This window comes from Heteronotia binoei, chromosome 2 (genome assembly GCF_032191835.1).
Source record: "Heteronotia binoei isolate CCM8104 ecotype False Entrance Well chromosome 2, APGP_CSIRO_Hbin_v1, whole genome shotgun sequence".
Classification (NCBI taxonomy): Eukaryota; Metazoa; Chordata; class Lepidosauria; order Squamata; family Gekkonidae; genus Heteronotia; species Heteronotia binoei.
The window spans coordinates 175,254,709-175,277,934 of NC_083224.1; the positions used below are offsets into that span (position 1 = coordinate 175,254,709).

General features: G+C 43.4%; 1 protein-coding gene and 1 non-coding gene across 2 annotated transcripts; one reads left to right on the forward strand and one right to left on the reverse strand.

Annotated features, from left to right (window-relative positions):
* Positions 1–2,747: 2,747 nt before the first annotated feature.
* TOR3A (torsin family 3 member A) lies at positions 2,748–13,396 on the reverse strand. Its single transcript, XM_060232500.1, has 6 exons — positions 12,919–13,396; positions 10,757–10,858; positions 8,989–9,254; positions 7,807–7,982; positions 5,348–5,472; positions 2,748–4,106 (listed from the first exon to the last, which is right to left on the reverse strand). The coding sequence occupies exons 1-6, from the start codon at positions 13,319–13,321 to the stop codon at positions 3,856–3,858; spliced, it is 1,323 nt and encodes a 440-aa protein (XP_060088483.1). The 5' UTR covers positions 13,322–13,396; the 3' UTR covers positions 2,748–3,855.
* TRNAA-UGC (transfer RNA alanine (anticodon UGC)) lies at positions 2,989–3,060 on the forward strand. The gene has a single exon. It is a non-coding gene; the product is annotated as a tRNA-Ala (tRNA).
* Positions 13,397–23,226: the final 9,830 nt, after the last annotated feature.

The window sequence follows — 23,226 nt, forward strand, 5'->3', positions numbered from 1 at the left end:
GCCAGTTACGTGTTCATGTTGTAGTATTGGTTAACTACGTTGGAAGGTCTTTTTGACCTACAGGCCAGAGAGCAAATGATTACTTTGCTATTTGTTCTATTCTTTCTCCCCTCTATTGTGGCCATATCAGTTTTGGTCCTGCATGCTTTTATAGTTTGGCAGACAAAACCAGACAGCAAATACAGCCTCTTAGTATCTTCTCTGGCTAGCAGTCATAAATCGTAATAAGCAAATAGAACTGCCATCTGTGTTATGCTTCTAGGCTCTGGCCTGTGCCCCAGTTGCATACATATTTTTCCATAAGTGATGTTCCACCTTCCCTTGCAGTTACTGAAAACAGGAGGCTTTGTTTCAGTACCTTTAGAGCAGGGGTGCTGAACTCATTTGTTATGAGGGCCGGATCTGACATAGATGAGACCTTGTTGGGCCGGGCCATGCCAGGCTGGGCCATGTGTGTACCTATTTAAGATTAGGTAGAAGAGATATAAATTTTATAAAGAACACAGACAAACCCAAATATATATATTTAAAACTTAAAATATGCTTAAAACGTTAGCACTCATTGGTTTTAAAGATACTTTCTTTGTATTTCTCCCATGGGATCCAGGGAACTGGGCAAAGGAAGCTCTGGCTCTTTCCTTCCTTCCCCAGGGAACTTGGGCGGGGGGGGGGAGCCTTAGCCAATAGAAGGAAGAGAGGCTTGGCTCAGTAGCTCTGCTGTGCAATTGAGAGAGCCTGGCAAAGCAAGCTATTCCTCCCCAAGGGAGGAGCCTCAGCCAATGGAAAAAACAGGCTTTGCTCTGTAGCTCCCGTGCAACTGAACAAGCCTTGCAAAGCAAGCTGTTTTGCAGAAGGAAGCAAGATATAGGGAGAAGGAAACAGATGACAGCCAATTGCTCAGGGGCCTGATTCGGTCCCCGAACTGCATGTTCTGCACTCTTGCTTTAGACAGGGACTCTATACAGGGGAAAGTGGGCAAAGGTTCTGTCTAGTATATTTTTAAAAATCCCAGCCTTTCTCCAATCACCCATGATGGTTTGCCTTTCCCCCCTCTGCACCTATCCTGCTCAGTGGACGTGCCTGTCTATTTCCTTTAGTAAAGTGGTTCTTCAAGAGAGGCTGCTTGAAGCAGCTTGCAAAATAGAACATAACACTAAATCCCAGCTAGAACGTTAAAAACAGCAGCCTAAACAGACTGTTACAATCCTTAAGCTGAAACCAAACTAAAAGTGTAAAACAATCAAGCCCTTAAATGAAAAAGCCTGGGTAAAGAAAAGCAACTTCTTCTGGGCCTGGCCCCTAAACAAGGGTATGGTGGGTACCAAGCATCAAAGGAAAGGGCATTCCACAGATAAGGTGTCACCACTGCAAAAGCCATTTCTGGCCACCACCTGCCTCACCTCTGCAGGCAGGGACACGGAGAGCATGGCTATGGGAGGCCCGCTATGAAGAGAGACATGCAGCCAGTGCAGATCTTTCAGGACCTGGGTGATATGAGCCTTATATCCTACACCTGACTATAACCTGGCTGCCTTCAGCCCTACTGCATCCTTGCAAGGAAAAAAACCTGATTTTGTTAGAAGCAACGGAATCCTTCTGAACTGAGTTTTTCTTCTCCAATTGTGGGTACATTTTTCTAGATGCATTTTTCTCTGCCTAAGCCAGGGGTGGCCAAACACTTTCACACATTTTGTGAGGTTCTCAAAGCCCCTAGTGTCCTGTTGGCCAGCTTGGAGAAGGCATTTGTTTCTTTAAATCACTTCTCCCAGTCAAGCTAGCTGGTGGCTTGGAGAATGCATTTAAAATTAAAGTTGGTTTCTTTCTACCTCTCCTCCCCATCGATTTCCTTCCTTTCTCATGGCTCTCAAACATCTGATGTTCATGTCTTGTGGCTCTCAAGACCCAGTTTGGTGTACTGGTTAAATGTGTATAGACTTATCTGGGAGAACCGGTTTTGATTCCTCACTCCTCCACTTACAGCTGCTGGAATGGCCTGGGGTTAGCCATAGCTATTGCAGTTGTCTTTGAAAGGGCAGCTGCTGTGAGAGCCCTCTCAGCCCCACCCACCTCACAGGGTGTCTGTTGTTGGGGGAGATATAGGAGATTGTAAGCCACTCTGAGTCTGATTCAGAGAGAAGGGTGGGGTATAAATCTGCAGTCTTTTTCAAACATTTGACATTTATTCTATGTGGCTCTTGTATTAAGCAGGTTTGGCCACCCCTGGTCTACACCGTATTTCCATCATCTTGGAACACTTCATCATTTACTTTGATGAGAAAAAGAGAGTAGAAATTAATCCCAAGAGTCTGCGCAGTTGTCACACACAGTTTTGTAGCCACTGGCTTGATTTCAAGCTCTGAGCAGTGAACCATGCCTAGACTCTAAACTATATCAAGTTTAAGGCACCCAGTGGCATTGCCACAAAAGGGAAAGGGGGTTGGATTTAGTGGTTCCTCATATCTGGGGTCTTAATCCATTGCTTGCTTAGCTGGTGTGTGAGCACAGCCCTGGCTGTGAGCCTAGGCCTTCCGCAAACAGTGTGTCCACCTGTGAATAACTGGCAGGCAGACAGACTGGACATGTGCACGCACAGGGCAGCTGCATTGCCTCTTTGGTCTGTCCAGACAGGAGTAAGTAATCATTCTCAGATGCAAAGTTTAGCCACGTTTCCAGTTTCAACAGCAGTCAGTGATTGTGCCAACCTTTAGCTTACAAAGATGTAGGTGTGAAATAACAGCAGACACTGGTTTGTTTCATGTAAACAGAGTTTGCTTTATTGTAACCACTGTATGCTTATTGCTCAACATTCATGGCCGAGCGCAGCGTTGGGTTGGAAGTGCATCGTTGTACCAGGGCACGCAATTTTGACTTTGGTCACTGATTGCATGTACATACTGTGAACTCCCCAGCATGGAAACCCAGCTTTAAATCCATTGCACATTTGAGTTCCTTATGGCATTTATGCATGCTGGGGAAAAAAACGGGGGAGGGGGCATGGCTTAGTGGTAGAGCATCTGCTTTGCATGCAGAAGGTCCCAGGTTCAATCCCTGGCATTCCCAGTTAAGAGAATGGAGAAAGGGATGAGAAAGGCTGCTACCAGAGATTCGGGAATGCTGCTGCCACTCACAGTAGATGATACTGACCTGGATCAATCAGTGGTCTGATTTGGCATAGGGCAACTTCGTGTTCACATAAGCAACTGGCCACAGGTTCCCCAGTTGTGAATGCACGACTCCTTCTCCCCACAGTCCCAAAATGCATTAAGAAACTGGAACCTATCACTTTTTTTAAAAAATGAGTATCGAACCAATAAAGTGCAGGCTACCTCATTCTTAGCTGATGATCTCCATCCAATGTCCATGGCATCGCTAGAAAATATTCTAGCCCCATCTAGTTTCTAAAGAGGAGACAATTGCAGCCTTAGGACAAAAGTTACTCAAAGAAATGGCAACTTCCAAGCCAAATCTTGCTTCTCTTTAAGAGTTTTCTCCCCCTTCAAGATCAACCTCTGCCCCTTCCTCAGCAAATGAGAAGGGATGGCCCCCCAGTAACAATTCTGTGATCCTTCAAAATTGTACTTGTCTCTCTCTTCAACAGCACCATTAATGTAGATTTTAGCTGCATAGTTGTATATTTGTTGAAAACTCCTCCACTTTTTTCTTTCTGATGAAAGTTCTTCAGTGGCATCTTGCAACCAAAGCAGCTCATATCAGCTTTGGCCAACCTGGCAGCACCCCCGTCACAGGAGGATTTAATACCCAGTCATAGTGCAATGCACATTAGCTAGCCCTTGTGCAAGAGGAAGCAGAACTGGCCACATTGCAACATTTGTGTGCAGTGAAACCTGGTCACAGTCAGGGCAGGAAGTAGTTGATGCGCTGGGAGACCGATTTGCACCCTTGGGCAGAGAAGAGCTTCTCTTCTTTGGGGACAAATACCATCATCCTTGCAACCTCGTCTAGTGCCTCCTCAGTGAACTGCAGCTCTCGGGCCAGGAAAGCATCCCGAGCACATAGCTTCACATGGCGATACTCCAGGGGCAGGAAAGGTACCAAGAAGTCAATGAGGTTCTCTTCCAGAAGGCGGTTGTGGGCAGAATCCTCATCTGAAAACAGCACAAAGCACATATGATATAGGCTATACGTCTTTGCAGTTATTCCTTGCCAAAGAAGCCAAATTTGATGTTCTAGTAATATTTTTGCATGCTTTGTTCAAAGCTGTGTTTCCACAATACTGAACAGTTCTGGGGTACAAAAGGAGTGGAATGGCATAAGGACATGTAATAACGTAAGATGCTACAAAGCTGTATATAAGGTGGGGCACGTGAGCAGAATATGTCCACCTAAGGCTGTGGCAGCAACGGCACTTTGTGCTTAAAGAGGCACAGGAACACAGTCCCAGCTGGCTCAGCATCAGGGGGTGTGGCCTAATATGCAAATGAATTCCTGCTAGGCTTTTTCTACAAAAAAGGCCCTGAACGGAGTCATGTTTGCCTGACAGGGAATCACAGCCAGTCCTGGCCTGCTGTCAAGCATTAACATCTATGCAGAAGAAAATGATGTGTGAAACAGGGTATGATTTAAAACATGTGCTCAGGGCTTTTTTTTGTAGCAGGAACTCCTTTGCATATTAGGCCACACGCCCCTGATGTAGCCAATCCTCCATGAGCTTACAGTAGGCCCTGTAAGAAGAGTCCTGCAAGCTCTTGGAGGATTGGCTACATCAGGGGTGTGTAGACCAATATGCAAAGGAGTTCCTGCTACAGCCCTGCGTGTGTTTCACATTAGTGGCTTGATCCAGATTTGCAATGCTGTGTGAAAAATGTGTCACTTTCTTTTCTCTTGGCAAAGTGAGAAATGATCTTCTGCCCCCCAAACGCTGGAGCTGCAATAGTGCATGAGGAACACCTGTGAGGTACCTCGTCTATGGAGTCACAGTCACCAGCTTTCTTCTTCCACCCTGCTGTGTTCCAAGAAAATATTATTAAGGCTGAGGCCCTGTTTTTTCCTGTCAGTCAATGTATCTCAGTTAATTTCTACTGCTTTGTTCTATTACCTGCTATCAGTCCAGGAAAATACAGTTGTTATTATTATGCAGTTAGTACCCATATGGTTCAAGATGCCTTCAATGTACTTCAGTTAATTTACCCAGTATTCCATTTTGGTCCAGGAAAATACTGTTATTATTATTATTATGCAACTGGTACTCATACAGTTCAAGATGCCTTCAGTTGGTCAATTTGTTTCAGTTTTTAACCTGCTTCTTAAAGTGACATGGAACAGCCAGCTCTCTTTTTTTCTTCTCAGTCTGACTGATCAGCTTTTAAATATATTTTTTCTTAGTCACCTGCAGAATCCAGCAGCTCCGTCCTTAGGTAGTGTTCCAAATACTCCATGGTGATTTCCTCTCGGGCTCGACCAGCCCGCCAGAAGTCTAAGGCAACTTCGTTTATGATGTTGCCTCCAGTGTTACTGAAAAGCAGAGATGAGAAGAGCAAAAATTATTTATTTATTTCAGGGGGGAAATAAATGTGCCACCTCTCCAGGGAAGCTGCCTGATTTCTTTGGATCAACTTACAGCTTAGAAAAACAAGCAAAAAACCTTACATCAAAAATAAAATGGTGGAGGTGGGCAGGGGAAATGTGGCGCCAGCCTGCAAAAAAAGATTTTGAATCCAGTGACACCTTTGAGACCAACAAAGGTATATTCAAAGTATGCATTTTTGTGTGCACGCACACTTCTGCAGATACAGAGAAATGGAAGATAATGTTTCATGTATATATTTTGACTTCCAGTTCTATGTCTCTGAAGAAGTGTGCGTGCACACGAAAACACATACTTTGAATAAACTTTTGTTGGTCTTAAAGGTGCCCACCTGGACTCAAAATCTGTTCTACTGCTTCAGACCAACAGGGCTGCCTACCTGGATCAGCCTGCAAAAGACATGGAAGCTTGCAATGCTGATACAGCAACTTTGTAAAATAAGACTGGGCCGAGAGCTTCCTAAAGGCCGCTTAGTGATCAGATCCTCACATCCTCCTTTTAATATGCCACATCCCCAGTCTGATCGCAACGAGTCATGAAAAGGGTATAGGAAAAAGCTGTCAGTGTGGAAGAACAGGTGATGGGACAGCAAGGCTTCCACCAGCCAGGGGGAGATGGCAGGCTCTTGAGGCCTGGGTCAACGCTGCTCTGCATTCAGTAGAAGGCTCATGTCAAGGCTTTGGACATCCTGGAACATTCGGCTGCATGTTTGCAGGAGATGGCTTGGGCTGTGGGGGAGACTTGGCCTTATTCCAACCCATCGAAAAGTCAGCAAAAGGGCAAGAGAATTGGCAGGGATCCCAGCAATACCAAAGGGTGAGGTGCTGGGGTGGAGGGGAGAGTATAGGTGAATTGAGCAAGACAAACAGGAAAATTGGATGGGGACAGTTTGTGCAGAACGTGGAATCCAACACACAACTACAGGAATCTGAAAGACTTCATGTAATAGAATCCAGAAGAATGAAAATGCTTATAAAAACACAATTCCCTAACACAATTGCTCCGTTTATTATAAAAGTGACTTGTACTAGATATATTCAGGGTTTGACCTCAAGTGAGGACTTCCCTGATAAAGAGCATCTTCACCTGAGGAAAAAGGCTCTTGTGAGAGAAAGTCACCTGGGCTGTGATCAACCCACTTTCGATGCACTTTCCAACTGAATTTTGCTGTGTGAACTAGCAAAATCCAGTTCTAAACTACAATACAAGTGGATTGAAACTGCATTATTTAGTGTGTGATCACAGCCCTCGTGTCAGGAAAAGAATGGATCCACAGGACCCAACTCACTAAATAGTCAAATTTTCAAGGTTTACATGAGCTTGGATCTTAGTGATATGGGTCTCCCTTGGCTACCTTCCCACTTCAGCCCAAAGTGACCCCCAAAATGCTGCCTCAGGGGGCAGGGGACCTCCAGGAACAGCACAAGTGAGTAGCTGGAAGCCTGCAGCAGGATGGGGAAATTGCTAACCTCTCCCCCAATTTGCAGAAATGCTCCACATGATCTGACCCCAGGGTCCCCTCAACTTGGTGCCTATGGGTAGCATGGAGTCTGCCAATACTTCCCCAGGTGCCTGCTTGGGTTTCAGAAAGCGAGCAGGCCCATCAAAAGGAAGGGCTTGCTATTCGCTGCCAATTCCAATGAAAGGGTTTTCTGTGGCTGTAGTCGTTGCAGTCCCTGGTGCATCAGAACTGGCGAACACCTGGATTTTCCTTAGTTACTATGTGGTTCCATTCCCCATTACCCACTCAGCCTTTCCTTTCATTGCCCTTTCTCTTTCTCCTGTCTTTTCATGTATTCAGCAAGATTGCCAAGCAATTATCTTGCAAAGCAAGAAGAAAGATAGTGCATTTGGTTCAAGCAGCCATCTTAGATTAGGCTCTGCCTCCTGCAGCACCCATTTTTGGGTGCCCTATCAAAATTTCAAATATGCCCACAGGCTCAAAAAGATTGGGAATCCCTAATCTAACACATGATCTCAATGTCTTTTTAAAACAACACTATAGATTAATACTTTCTTTTACAGAACCATACCAAGATGAAAGATTCAAATACAACGAGAATTTACTTGGAAATCCATATACCCGTAAGTGTGCTAGTATGGGGCTGGTATACATAATATGAGGTTTTGAAGTATCAAGTATGTTTTTTACTTCAAAAGATGTTGTCATTGTATCTAGATTTCTCTTAAGATGCTGCTTCTTTCTCAACCAGTCAGACTTCTAACCCCTTCTACGACCTTATCCTTTAACAAAAGTTTACCTCAGGAACAAAAAGATGGACCGGCGGTAATCCACTGTATCAACGCTGTCATAGTGATCCAGATAGGGTTTGATGGCATCTAGGAGGCCGACATGAAGTTTTTCTACCTCATCAAAGATGAAGAGAGACTGCTGACATAACTGCACCGTCTCGCTGATCTGCTTTGCTAGTTGGACCTGGGCAGACAGACGGAACTGGTGTGAGTCACAAAGCAGAAAATGATATATAGAGCAGCGCAGAAGCAGCAGGTAGCAAGACTGAATCTATATATTTAATTGTGAACATGGCTCCAGAGTGCAGTTTTTAAAAAATCTGCATATTGGCCAGGTACAGTAAGAAGTTTCTGCAAATGTGGAATGCCCAAGTTAGCACAAAAAACCTGGAACATTTAAAAAAAAATACATGGAGGGGATTTTCAAAAATCTCAAAACAAAGGAATGATGTGCAACTCAAACAGAAAATGCGGAATGAGATCTCACAAGTCTCATATGTGTTGTGTGATCTTGGCAAAAATCTGACCAAAGTTGGTTTCGAGCAGGAAGAAGAAGAGATTGTACTTATATCCCTTTCTTCACTCAAGAGTGCCTCACAATCTCCTTCTCTTTCTCTCCCCTCAATAGAGACCCCATGAGGCTTTGTGAGAACCACTCTTGAGAGAACAGCTCTGAACTATGACTGACCCAGCAGCAGAATGTCGAGTGGGGAACCAAACCCAGTTCTCCTAGATTAGTCCACCATAAATACTAAATTGGGTCTCCTGCACACTGTCTGCTCCAAGCCTCCTCTGACACCACCAGCCAAGTAATCTTGGAAGGGAGGGGGCCTGATCCTGGAGTAGAAATTATGTGAACTGCACATTCGGCTCCAAAGCTCTGCCCCCCACAACTGGCTGCTGGGAAGGGAGGAGTGTTGGAGAGGGACGTTTGTCCAGTATGCTTTCTGCTCCCAGCTGAAACGCCCCCCCTCCCATCATCTGGCCACTTTATATGAGAGTCACGGAGACCAGCAAGGGAAGGGAGAATGAGTGGAACTGAAGGTGCTTATGTTGTATTAGATACAGGAAGGCCAAGATTCTACTACTGAACTGTGATAACAGTTGCAAAATGTTAAGATTCTCACTCAGCACTGGTTCTCCTCTGTTCCCACCCTTCTCAATTTGCCTCACAGGAAGAGACATCTCACCTTGTACAAGTCCATGTATGTTGGATGTGGGAAGTGGAATAGTGAGATGAAGACTTTGACACATTCACTCTTGAGGCCATCACGGTAAAGGTGTTCTGCTATTAGCCGGGCCACAAAATTCTTGCCAGTACCAGACCAGCCATGGAAGGAAAGAGCCAGGGCTTTTTCTGGCTGGGGTGTCTCCAGGAAGCCTTGGATTGCTTTCACAACAACATCTTTCGCCAAGTGTTGTCCATGAAGTCGCCTGCTAAGATCCAGCTCCAATCCTATCCAAAAGAGCAGAAACACTCTATGCATACTGTACACAGAGAGAACACCACAGTGAAGAAAAGACTTCGCTTTTGGGAGTTTGTTCCCCAAAATCAGAGCTGGGCAAATGATGTGGAAACAAGGGAAAGAATGAATAGCCCTAAAATAAAGTGTTAGTTATATATTCCCCCAGCTTAAAAAAAAATAATTTTAAGAAGCAAGTTTCTAACCCTTATGGATAGGAAGGTACGTTTAGAGTTGTCTCAGATATCAGAAGAAGGGCTAAATAAGACTTTCTGTAAAGTCCCCCAACTTTTTTGTATCTGTGGGCACCTTCGGAATTCTGACGCAGAATGGTGGGCACAACCACAAAATGGCTGCCAAACACACAGAGGGAGCTCAAAATGTAGGGGGGGAAAAGGTAATTTTAAAAACACACTGTGAAAGAGGGATGAGAAGGAACAAACGAAATACTGGAACTGTAGCTGCCAGCAAAACAACATTTTATTATCTGCACTGTCAATGAGATCTTCATTGGTAAGGGCCGTGTTTGAAACTTGCATTAAGTCCTACAAATTGCCGAATCCAGCTTCTCTTGTTGCCAAATACAGATTACACTTGTGCAGAACTTTATTTCGCTGTGTGTAGAACACACAATGCACAGTCCCATCTAATATCATGTTACTGTAGTTTACTTGGCGCATGAAAAAGGGATCTGTGCCCAAGTTATAATAGACGGGCCAGCTCTTGATGGGATTTGACCTCTGAGAGTCTCTGCCATTTCCTCTTGGCCCTAATCCAATTAAAGCTAGCCAAACTAATCTGGCAGCAATGGAATAAGTTATCTGTAACTAACTTGCACTGTCGATTCTGATGGGTCTTAGTCACAATCAGTTTTAGCTATATTCTCATGGCTGTGGGAGAAATCACATTATAGAGGTATCTTAAGTAGCTTTACCCAACTTTTAATGGGGCTAACTCTCTTGGATCTAACAGACCTCATTTTGGGCAGAAGCTCACAGACGCAGAGTTCTGGAACCTATAATTTTTATTGTGCTCTTTCTCCCCCCGCCCCCCCCCCGCCAAATACTTGCTTCTGGGCTCAATTGTTCAAACTCCCTGTGAGAATTTTGCTGAAATCTAAGATTTGACAAACTTTCTAATATTTCCCCCCACAAAAAATTGAGAAAATAGCCAAATCGTATAAAGCAGACAGATGGAAATCTTCATCATGCCACTGTGGCCACATAGGAGAAAGTAATTTAAAAACCATGATGGGAGTAAGGTTTTACTATGACAATTATAATTAAAGAAGCATTTTAAGGTAGATTCTGAGCTGATATAATTTAGTACACCTTCTGGTGATGTCAGGGGTGTGTGGCATATGTAAATTAGTTATGCTAATGAGCTCCAGCACCTCTTTTTCTAGAAAATGACCCTTGGATTTAAGCTAGGACAGCATCGTGTGGCGGAAGCAGGGCAGGGACTTTTCTACTAGCTTTCTGGAGAGCATCTTTACCTGAAATGTTGTTGGCCACCCTGCAGTCTCCAGTTGCGCAACATCTGCCGAAAGAGCAGTACCAGCTGGAGAGGATCTCACTCATGATAGTCATGCGCCACCCTAGAAGAAAGTCAACCCAATGTTGAAAAACTCGAGCCATCCTTTCACTCATGAATGAAGACTGGTCCTATATGTTCCTCTCTCCTACACCTTCAAAAATCTTTTAAAAATTGGTATTGAATTATTTCAGATTCAGGACAGACACACACAAAAAAGAACAAAAGGGATATTTATTTAGCCCATGAATTATTAAAATGTGGAATTAACGGCCAGTGAATGTAATGATTGTCATGAGTACGATCTTTAAGTACATGAAAGGATGTCATAGAGAGGATGGTGCAGAATTGTTTTCTGTTGCCCCAGAAAGTTGGACCAGAACTGGTTGAAATTAAATCAAAAAGGTCTGGTGAAATTGATGGATTTTTAAACATACTTTTGTACACCCCTTTTGGAAGACTTTTGGAAGACTTTACAGCCTCTATGTATAGGTTTAGGAAAAGTGCCTTGTTACAGATCATATTGCATATGTTTCCTATGGTTCATACAGTTTTGTGAATGTACATCATGTACCTTTAAGCATAACACTGGATTCTGTCAACTTAGGCAGATCATGAGAGGGACGGGGGAAAGGCTGTATCAATGCTTAGTTGTGGGTGAGGAGTTCCAATCAACTGTACCTTTAATAGTAACCAGGGCTTTTTTTGAGTTGGAACGCACAGGAATGCAGTTCTGGCATGGCATCAGGGAGTGTGGGCCTCATATGCAAATGAGCTCATGCTGAGCTTTTCTACAAAAAAGCCCTGTGTGAAACAATGGTGGCATCAGGGGTGTGGCCTAATATGAAAATAAGTTCCTGCTTGGCTTTTTCTACAAGAAAAGCCCTAATAGTAACTAAACCAGCCTCATGAAAAGGCCATCCTTAAGCCCGGGCCTATATTAAAATAACTAAGATCAGTTGCATTGTAGTTGTAGTTTGGAACACCTTGGTCTGTTTCTGCAGACCTGTCCTCAAAGGCGAACTTATTTGATTTATCTCCTTTCTATTAAAATGTCCAGCGTGGTATTTTATGCAGAAAGCACAGAGCAAACCAAAACATACTACACAGTAAGGAGGCAACATTGTAAAATAGCTTTAAATGTCCGTGTGTACTTCCCTCTGCCTCCAAACCATGCCTCTGTTGAAGTGTGCTCTGCATCAAGAAAGCTACTTGGTGGAATACATGTAGTTTGTGCTGCAACAGACTAAACCCTATTAACCAAAGCAAGGGAGGTACCTGTCCCCCATAGCTTCAAGCTAGGGATCCAAACCTACAGGAGGAGCTCTGAGGCAGGAGTGGATTGTACCACTTCAGATTACTACGTGTTTTCTAGTAAAGATTCCTCAACATAAATAATAATCCCCCCATGGGAAAACTTGCAGGGCATGGCATGCAAAGGCTGGAAACTTGCTTGCTCTGAAGGGCTAGACTTTTTGTTTGCAAAGAATATTTGCATCAAAAACTGTGACTCTCCCCACCCACTAATCCCATTTTACCACTGGGGCATGATAGTGCCTCCTTCTGCAACAGGTGTACAGCGGATTTTCTAATGGTTCAAACCATACCGGAAAAGAGCGGGGGGGGGGGGGCAAAACAAGCTCTGGTATTCCTCAGTAAATCCCACAAGATGCCATAAAGCAGTCTGGAATCTCCTCCTGCAGCAGGGGAGATTCTATGACGGGTCGCCAAACTATGGCTCGGGGGCCACATGTGGCTCTTTCACACATATTGTGTGGCTCTTGAAGCTCCCACCATCCCGTCAGCCAGCTTGGAGAAGGCATTTCTCTCTTTAAATCACTTCTCCAAGCCAAGCAAGCTGCCTCCTTGGGAAATGCATTTACAGTTAAAGTTGCTTTCTTTCCCCCTCCCACCTATTTGCCTGCCTTCCTGCCTTGTGGCTCTCATACTTCTGACTTTCATGTCTTGAGGCTCTCAAACATCTGACATTTTAGTGTATGCGGCTCTTACATTAAGCCAGTTCAGTCACCCCTGCTCTACGGCTTTAAAAGGATAACGTGTGAATATGCAGTCTCGTGAAAAGGAGAAGCAACTCCCCGCCCAACCCCCCCTTGCTCTTCCAACCTTGTGTTTCCAGGGCTGCCTTGCCCTTGTCTTCCTCCTCCGTTATCACCGCCACTCCCTCCTCCTCTTCTTCTTCCTCTTCCTCCTCCTCCTTTCCTTCGCACTCCTCCTGCCACATCCTGCAGGCCAGGAGGCGCCAGTAGCGCTTGGAAAGGGCGCTGACGGTGCCCAGGTGCTCCTGCAGCCGCTGGTAGGGCCGGACACCCAGCAGGGCTGAGCCGGCGGCCTCTTCGCCGCGCTCCCAAGGCCTCGCTTGCCTGGCGTGAGCTTGGGCAGCCAGGAAGACCAAGCAGAGGCAGCCACACAGCCAAGGCGCGGGAGCAGCCCGCAGCCAGCGCGCCATAGCCCGGGGAGCCTTCCCCGCGTGTTTGTGCGAATGAACCAGAAGGTGCAGCAGCAACATACACGGCAATCCTGCTTCCCGGAACGGTGCTCCCTTGGCCAGTGTCAGCCGGCACGATGATCTCACTTCCCCGGCGGCCTCTAACCCGGTCTGCCTTCTGCGCCGCCCCTTCGGTCACGAGAGGCGGCGCTCCCAAACGGCAACGACCCGCTCATTGCAAAGGGAGGTGGGTTGGCGTTGCTCGCGTGTCACGGCCAAATAAGAGAGGGCTCCGCCTTAACGACTCACTGGGTTTGCTCTGGCATGCGCCGTGATGACTCAGAGCTGGCTGATGCACGCCACGCGGGTAGATTGCAACACACGCAAACCCAGCGCGCATGCCGGCGCCCAGGTTGAGCACTCGGGGGACGATAGTGCGGGGCCCGGATAGCGCCATAACAGCTCTTAGGAAACCATCAGCTGGCTTCGGTCTCCAAGCATTGTACAGATCCAAAAGGGACAGGGTAAAAGCCTGAACGGGAATAAAACAAGGTAGACTGTCACAAAAGACACTGGAATACATCACAGACACTCAAGAACAATATTCTAGAAAAGAAAAAGTGGAACTCACACATCTTTATTCGCGGGTTCCTTGCCAAAATGATCCGGAACCAGCATAAAACAAGGTGGACTGTCACAAAAAAAAAAAAAAAAAAAACCACTAGGATGCATCACAGACACTTGAGAACAATATTCTAGAAAAGAAACACACACATCTTTATCAGCCTGTTCTGGGCCAAAATGCCACTGGAACAGGCCGAAATGGGCATAAAACAACCTGAGCTGCCACAAAAAAACACTGGGATGCCTCACAGACACTCAAGAACAATATTTTAGAAAAGAAAAAGCGAAACTCACACATTTTTATTACCCCGTTCTGGGCCATAATGCCGCCGGAACGGCCATCAGACAACCTGGGGTACCACAAAAAACACTGGGATGCATCACAGACACTCGAGAACCATATTCTAGAAAAGAAAAAGTGGAACTCACAAGTCTTTATTACCCCGTTCTGGGCCAAAACACCTCCTGAACACCCCGGAACAGGCTGGAATGGGCATGAAATAACCCAGGCTGCCACAAACAACACTGAGATGCATCACAAACCCTCCAGAACAATATTCTAGAAAAGAAAAGGTGGAACTCACACATCTTTATTACCCCGTTCCCAAAATGCCTCCGTAACAGGCTGGAATGGGCATCAAGCAACCTGAGCTGCCACAAAAAACACTGGGATGCATCACAGACACTCAAGAACAATATTCTAGAAAAAAAGTGGAACTCACATGTCTGTATTACCTCGTTCCAAGCCAAAATGACTCTAGAACACCCCCAAACAGGCCCGAACCACATTCTAGAAAAGAAAGAGTGGAACTCACAAATCTTTTTTAGCCCATTCTGGGCCAAAATGCCTCAGGAACACCCTGGAACAGGCCGGAACAGGCATGAAACAACCTAGGCTGCCACAAAAAGCACTTGGATGGATCACAGACACTCAAGAACAACATTCTAGAAAAGAAAAAGTGGAACTCACGCATCTTTATTAGCTCGTTCAGGGCCAAAATGCCTCTGCAACACCTTCTGGAGCAGACTGGAATGGGCATGAAACAATCTAGGCTGGCACGAAAAACACTGGGATGCATCACAGACACGCAAGAACAACATTCTAGAAATGAAAAAGCAGAATTCACACATCTTTATTAGCCCATTCCGGGCCAATATGCCTCCGGAACACCCCGGAACAGGCCAGAACGGGCTTAAGCAAATAACAGTATCGCCAAAAACTGTGAGGTGTGTTAAAGGCACTCCAGAATAATATTTTGGAAATCCAAACAGGAAAATGTTGTGCTCTTATTAACCTGTTCCAGGCCAAAATGCTATTACTATTGTACTCACCTTCATTTTGACCCACAGCGTGGAGAAAGTGTAGATGACAGGGGAAGGTAATGGGAAACCACCCCATAAAAAGTTTGCCATGAAGATGTCGTGATGTGATGTCACCCCAGTGTTGGAAATGACTGGTGCTTGCACAGGGAACTACCTTTATCTTTTTACAGAAGTTGTATAGTACTGTGGTTGGAAATACCATAGAAGGTTTACTTTTTGTCATCTTCAGTTAAAGAAGAATCTCTGCAAGCCAGCCTATAAAATATGTTATGTTAGAAAACCTGGGACAACCATCACCAGTCTGAATAGATGTGACTGGCTACGTGGAGTAGTCCTTAAGCAGTTCTAGTGATTCAGTTGTTTATACATTTTAATATGACATCTCTGTTTTACTGTTAGTTTAGGGTTGCCAATTCAAGAAATATCTGGGGACTTTGGGGGTGGAGTCAGGAGACATTGGGGTGAAGCCATACGCAAAGTTGTGACAAGCACAATTGAACTCCAAAGGAAGTTCTGGCCATCACATTTAAGGCGACCACATACCTTTTTAATGTCTTCCCTACATTAGAAATAATGGAGGTTAATAAAATTAGACCCCCTGGTCCAATATTTTTGAAACTTGGCGAGCATTTGGAGGAGACTCATCAGATGCTACGCTGAGAATTTGGTACCTCTACCTCAAAAAACCACCCCTCCAGAGCCCCAGATACCCCAGGATTGATTCTCCATTATACCCTATGGTCCAGCAGACATTTCCCTCCCTCTCCCCCCACACCGTTTCTTTTTTAAAAAACAATTTTTATTCTTTTATTACAAACATATTCAATTCAAACATTAATACTTTGTACAGCAAAATATTCTCAAATACATGTACAATAAACTTTTCAGTACTTATGAAAAGGAGGCATTCACTTATAAATCAAGACAATATAATGGCCTTACGTATTACACATTTGTTGACTGATTCGATATACAATGCATCTACATCGATCTTGTCTAAAACTGGATACCATTTCTCATAAAATTTTTGAGCAGCTTTTATCGGATCGTGTGAGTCTAATTCAGCCATAATTTTTTCTAAGGTGATGTATTCCCAGATCTTAAGCAGCCAACTATCAGTGTTCAAAGTGCTAGAGGCTTTCCAGTTTTGAACTATAATAGTTTTTGCCGCTGTTATGAGAGAGATAAGTAGTGAAACTTTAGAGGGTGGTGCCTCTACTGATTGCCAGTTATTCAGGAGAGTTACTTCCATCTGCCGAGGAACCTTTACACCAGAAATGTTGTCAACTAAGGGCGGAATCTTATTCCAGAAGGTTTGAATTACTGGACACCCCCATCAACAATGGATGGGTGATGCAACAGTGCCACAATTTCGCCAGCAGATAGGGGAATAGAGAGGATCTATCCAGGCAAAATGATGTGGCGTGCGGTACCATCATGACATTAATTTGTAATTTTGTTGAAGGGTATTGATAGAGTTGGTGTGAAAAGCGTGTCTCCCAAATATAGTCTCATTGCGAAGCGGATAAAAGAACTTTACTTTCTTGATGCCAGCAATTACAATAGGAAGGTAGGGTACTGCAAACCTTGGACATCAATATATTATAAATTTTAGAGATAAGACCTTTAGACTTGGGATGGGATCTGGTAAAAAGATACTCAAAATCTGTTTGAGGGCATTGCATAGACTCGCGGTAAGGGACACTGTTCAAGATGCGGCATAACTGCAAATATTCAAACCAAGGGATTTTGGTACCTGTTTTATCTTCTAATTATGCTTTAGTTAGCAGTTTATTTTTAGAGAAAAGTTGAAAAATATAAACCATAAAGCTCATTCTCCAGATAGGAAATGAGGGTGGATGCTGTGCTGGGGGAAACCATGGTTGTCCTATAAAAGAGGAGATGGGAGACAGGTCAGGAGCCAGATCTGACCGGACCTGATCCCAGACAGTGAGTAGAGCTTGCATTAATGGGTTAATAATTTGCTAGCCTGGTCTGTCTTTTTTCTTACGCCAAATGAATTCAAAATATTTCAAGGATGTAATATGTGCTTCCTCAATGTGTACCCATAGTGGGCAAGGATGAGAATAAAGTATTTTAGCCATGGAGGCGAGCACCGAAGCCTTATAGTATAGGTAGAGATCCAGAGCTGCCAGTCCTTTTTTCTTTGGCCTCTTGATGGTATCCATGGGCTTTGTTGCTCCAAATGAAATTATTTAGGAGCACTTGCCACTTATGCATTAGATTTGTTGGAATAGCAATTGGAAGAGCCCGGAATAAATAAAGGAATTTAGGAAAAATAAAAGTTTTAATAGTGTTTAGTCTATCTAGCCACGATAGAGCTAGGAAGTTCCAGGACTGGAGAGTTAGCTGGATTTGGTGGTACATGGCCATGTAATTAACCTTAATCAGGTCCTTTAAGTCTAAGGGGATGGAGATCTCAAGGTATGACCAAACGTTAGTGACCCAACGGTATGAATAGACAGCTTGCAACTGTCTTTGCAGGAGAGGAGATATATTGATGGGATAGATCAAGGAATTAGAAAGTTTGAAGGATAAGACTGAGACCTGATGCAATTCGGCAAAGAGTGGGGTCAGGGTCTGTAGTGTTGAAAGAGGCTGCTGTAGGAAGAGGATCATGTCATCTGCAAATAGGCTTACTTTGTATTCTGTTTGGGCAATATGAAATCCAGGAATTGAGGGAGAGTGTCTGATGCAATTGGCTAGTGGCTCAATGGTGATAGCAAATAGTAACTGAGAGAGGGGACATCCCTGGTGTGTTGCTCGGGAAACAGCAAAGTCCGGAGTTGAGATATCATTAATGTTGAGAAGGGCCTTTGGGAAAGAGTAGAGTGCCTCGATAGTGGAGAGGAATTTTGGGCCAAATCCCATTGCTTGTAGGACTGCTGAAAGATACTTAGGTTCAACCCTATCAAAGGCCTTTTTCACATCTAAGGCTAAAATACAGGATTCATTGGTTTGATATTTGCCGTATTGAATAAGGTTTAGGACCTGTCTTCTATTGTTGGTTATTTGCCTTTGGGGTATGAAACCAGTCTGATTCTCGTATGTATTGGCCAATAAAGTGGTTAAGTCTGGTGGTCAAAATGGATGTAAAGAACTTATAATCTGTATTGAGGAGAGAAATGGGACGAAAAGATTTCAGGTTTAGGGGGTCCTTCTCTTTCTTGGGAAGCAGTATGATTTTGACCAGTGTCCAACTTTCAGGAAGGGTACCAGAATCTAAAGTATGGTTACAGAGCTCTGTGAAGTGTGGAAGTATGCTTTGAGCAAATTTCTTGTAGAATTCAGATGGAAATCCATCTCGACCTGGAGACTTATTGATTTTTGCATTTTTAAAAGCCGTCGTTACCTCTAAAAGCGTAATCACAGAGTTAGCAAAGGATTTGTGTTTTGGGTCTATCCTTTTAACGATGTTGGGCTGATTAAGAAACTTATTAATTGAAGATAGATCCAGGTTATCAGAGGCATATAGAGTTTGAAAGAAATTCTGAAAGACTTGACGAATTTTAGAGGGTGATGAGTGGACGTTCCCTGCAGGGTCTTTTATAAAATGAATTGCCTGACTGCAATCTCCGTACGAAACTTCCAAGAAAGAATTTTAAGGGATCTGGGGTGGTTGTACCAAAATTTCTGCTTAGTGAAAATTCCTTCCTTCCTTCCTTCCTTCCTTCCTTCCTTCCTTCCTTCCTTCCTTCCTTCCTTCCTTCCTTCCTTCCTTCCTTCCTTCCTTCCTTCCTTCCTTCCTTCCTTCCTTCCTTCCTTGTCTTGTGGCTCTCAAACATCTGTTGTTTATTCTATGTGGTTCTTATGTTAAGTAAGTTTGGCCATCTTTGATATATAAGTTCCAACATTTAGTATACTGTAATTCTAAAGTTGGACTGTGTTCGGATTTCCACTTTCCTGCATCATTGTTTTTCTCCAATGCCCAGTAAACCCTTTATTAGAAAGTAAAGTATCTTTTTAAAGTTAATACAATTACTTTGCTGTGTTAATTTATCTCTGCTGCAGTTACATTTTACCAGGTGTCATTTTGTAGAAAAAGAGGTGCCGGAGCTCATTAGTGCAACTAATTTGCCTGTGGCACACACCCCCTGACATCACCAAAAAGTGTACTAAATTATATCAGCTCAGCAGCTACCTTCAAATGCCTCTTGAATTATAATGGTCATAATAAAACCTTACTCCCATCCAGTGTTCCCTCTAAGCTGAGTTAGCATGAGCTAGCTCACAGATTTTTAACCTCCAACACATTTTTGTCTTAGTTCAGGAAAAATGGCCCCAGAGCACAATAATTTATGCAGTAGCTCACAACTTTAATGCCAGTAAACAGATTGCTTTAATACCAGTAGCCCATAAAGTAGAATTTTTGCTCACAAGACGCTGCAGCTTAGAGGGAACATTGCTCCCATCATACATTTCAAATTACTTTCTCCTAGGTGGTCACAGGGCATGATGAAGATTCCCATCTGTCTGTTTTAGATATTTTGGTTATTTTCCCATTTTTTGTGGGGAAAATATCAGATAGTTTGTCAAATGTTAGAGTTCAGCAAAATTCTCCCAGGGGGGTTGAACAATGAAGGCCAGAAGTAAGCATTGGGGGGAGTGGGGGGGGAGGAATAGTAAGAAAGAAAGAGCACAATAAAATTTAGAGCTCCTGTGAGCTTCTGCCCAAAATGAGGTCTGCATTTTACCCTAACAGAATGTCCACTAGGCCAGTTGCTATGGTGCCCAATGAGGTCACAAAGACATTGCTTGATGCCCAAGTGGGGGGAAAGCCACCTCTGCCTCACTCTTGATTTGAGAGCCCTACTAGTCAGAAGCAATTGAGAGAGTGAGAAGGTATTTTTTCAAATAATCTACAAGTGGGAAGGTAATCTACAAGTGAGAAAGTAATTTTTGTCCTTCCATGATTTCTATACACTCAATGACCTTTAACCAAAAAGGTTGGATTTTAGGTCATTCCAGCAATGAATATATGAGCCAATCTGTTTGCAATATTTATTAGGGATTTGTTGTTTTATCTACATAAGATAATTGTAAGAGGAGGTAAGGTAAGGTACCAAACTATCATTATTTTAAACATTTGTAATTTTAATGAGATTATAGAAGAAGAAGACCATAGATTTATACCTCACCCTTTTCTCTGAATCAGAGTCTCAGAGCAGCTTACAATCTCCTTTCTCCTCATTGGAGAAGTTGTTCCTCAGTTGTTGCTATTTAGTTTGGTAGTTATGAAGTCTATCTTTTTCTAAGGCTTGCAAAATCTGATATATCTCTGCGATAACACCTCTTTTTGTATTCATTTGCTGATTGTATTAATATTTAAAAATGAATCAATGGCTATTCCATTATTATTATGAGAACACACATGATTTATGTGAAAATATTGGTACCCATATTGATTATTATTATGAGAACACACATGATTTAAGTGAAAATGTTGGTACCCATATTGACCTAAAAAAAATCTGTGGGACAGAGTGTAAATACAAGTTGATGGGGTGAGGGAAGTTTTGGAGGGAGAGGATGCTTGTTTGAAAAGAACATTTATCATGGATGCTTCACATGATTGGAACCCACTGATTCCCTTTGATCATCTTCTTTAACTTCTAAAACCATTATTGGTTCATGATGCCACTGCCCAATTTCAGAGAGCCAATAACCTCTCCAAGTCCTGGTTTGACAAAGAGTGCCATGAGGCAAGAAGAGATCTAAATTCAGCCTATCATGTCTATAAGAATTCTGTGGGCTCTAATACTTTGTGTGCACAATACCATCTTTCATGCTCAAAGAAGTCATATAAAGAACTGATAGCTGTAAAGAAGAGCAAGGCTATGAAAGTCCTGTGGAATAAGATAATACAGTCATCCAAGGAGAAGATCTCGACAGGATTCTGGAAACTGATCGCAAGCCACTCTCCTGGAGATATTTCTTCCCTTGACTCCTTGTTTCCCTAGAAAATTGGGAATCATTCTTCTGAAAACTGTACTCCTGCCATTCCGCATTCCCTTCGATTCAGGAGGCCTTATTGGACCTGCTGCCCTGGTCCCCAGTGACGGTCGACGGTTGAAGAAGTTAAATCTCTGGTCAGCGAACTCAAGAGAGGAAGGCACCAGGCCTGGATTTTATACCCCCCGAACTACTGAAAAATAATATAGACTGGTGGGCCTTTCTTTTGGCCCTGTTGTTTACCTTCACTGATTCAACAGGGGATAAACCTGAGACCTACAGAGAAGCTACCATCCCCTTTTTAAAATCTGGGCGGAGGGACTATCCAGCTATATGCTAGCTGTCTCCTGGAGAAACTGCAGAGTTGGCTAATTCAAGAAAACGACCTGGTAGAGGAGCAGGCTGGGTTCAGGGAAGGGAGATCTACATTAGGAGACAATTTGATCCTATCCCGTTTGATAGAAAAATATGCAATCAACAAAACAGTCTCACATTATGCAGCCTTTATTGATTTGGAAACAATTGACCATGTTTTGCTTGAGTGTAAACTATACAAAAGCATACATGTTAAGTATATTCATCCTTTGCTAGAGAGATGCCGGGGCCTTTTGGACTCCAAAACTAGAAATTTATTGTTAGCTGACTCTAATCCCTAATTTACATATGATTGTTTGTGCCAGATTTCTGGCGGTTGCCAGGAGAATTAGTGACGATTTTGTAAAGGAGGGACTTTGAAGTTGACTGTTTTTAGCTTTTTGTATATTTTATAATTTAGCAAAGCTCCTTTTCCCCAATATTTTTATTCCACTGTAACAACCATGCCTAAATGTTTGAGTATTTCAAATTTGAATGGATTGACTTCTCAAATTGTTTTTATTGTTTATGTACCGTAATAATAAATCTGAGTTGATGGGGTGCGAACTGGCAGATAACTCACTGAAAATATCAAGACAGTGTGTGACTGAAATAAAAAAAAGTCAGCACTATGCTGGGAATTCTTAGGAAGGGAATTGAAAAAAAAATCAATTAGTATCATAATGCCCCTTTATAAATCGATGGTGCGGCCTTATTTGGAATATTGTGTACAGTTCTGGTCACACCTCAAAAAAGATATTAATAGCATTGGGGAAAAGTCCAGAAAAGGGCAACTAGAATGATTAAAGGGTTGGAACACTTTCTCTATGAAGAAAGGTTAAAATGCTTGGGGCTATATAGCTTGGAGAAACATAGACTGAGGGGTGACATGATAGAGGTTTACAAGATTATGGATGGCATAGAGAAGGTAGAGAAAGAAGTTATTTTCTCCTTTTCTCACAATACAAGAACTCATGGACACTCAATGAAATTGTGAGTGGTTGGGTTAGAATGGATAAAAGGAAGTACTTCTTCACCCAAAGGGTGATTAACACATGGAATTCACTGCCACAGGAAGTGGTGGTGGCTACAAGTATAGACAGCTTCAAGAGGGGATTGGATAAACATATGGAGCAGAGGTCCATCAGTGGCTATTAGCCACAGCGTATTGTTGGAACTCTCCGCCTGGGGCAGTGATGCTCTGTATTTTGGTGCTGGGGGGGGCAACAGTGGGAGGGCTTCTAGTGTCCTGGCCCCACTGATGGATGATGGCACCTGGGGTTTTTTGACCACTGTGTGACACAGAGTGTTCAACTGGATGGGCCATTGGCCTGATCCAACATGGCTTCTCTTATATTCTTATGAGTCAAAAATTAGGAACACTTCACTTATAAATATACTTTGAACAGGGTTTTTATTTTATTTTTTTAGCAAAAGCCGAGCAGGAGCTCATTAACATATTAGCCCAGAAACCCCTGACATCACCATTGTTTCACACAGGGCTTTTTTTCTGTAGCAAAAGCCCAGCAGGAGTTCATTTGCATATTAGGCTATACACCCCTGACATCACCATTGTCATCACCCTTCTGTCACCCCTGACATCACCATTGTTTCACAAAGGGCATTTTTTTGTAGCAAAAGCCCAGCAGGAATCATTTGCATATTAGCCTACACACCCCTGATATCACCATTGTTTCCCCTGCTAAGGCCCC

Coding starts and splice junctions, on each gene's coding strand:
- TOR3A (XM_060232500.1), bottom strand. CDS start 13,321: ATGTTGCTGCTGCACCTTCTGGTTCATTCGCACAAACACGCGGGGAAG. Junction 7,983..8,988: donor CATACATGGACTTGTACAAG/GTGAGATGTCTC, acceptor CTGTCTGCCCAG/GTCCAACTAGCAAAGCAGAT. Junction 4,107..5,347: donor GGAGCTGCTGGATTCTGCAG/GTGACTAAGAAA, acceptor TGCTGTTTTCAG/ATGAGGATTCTGCCCACAAC.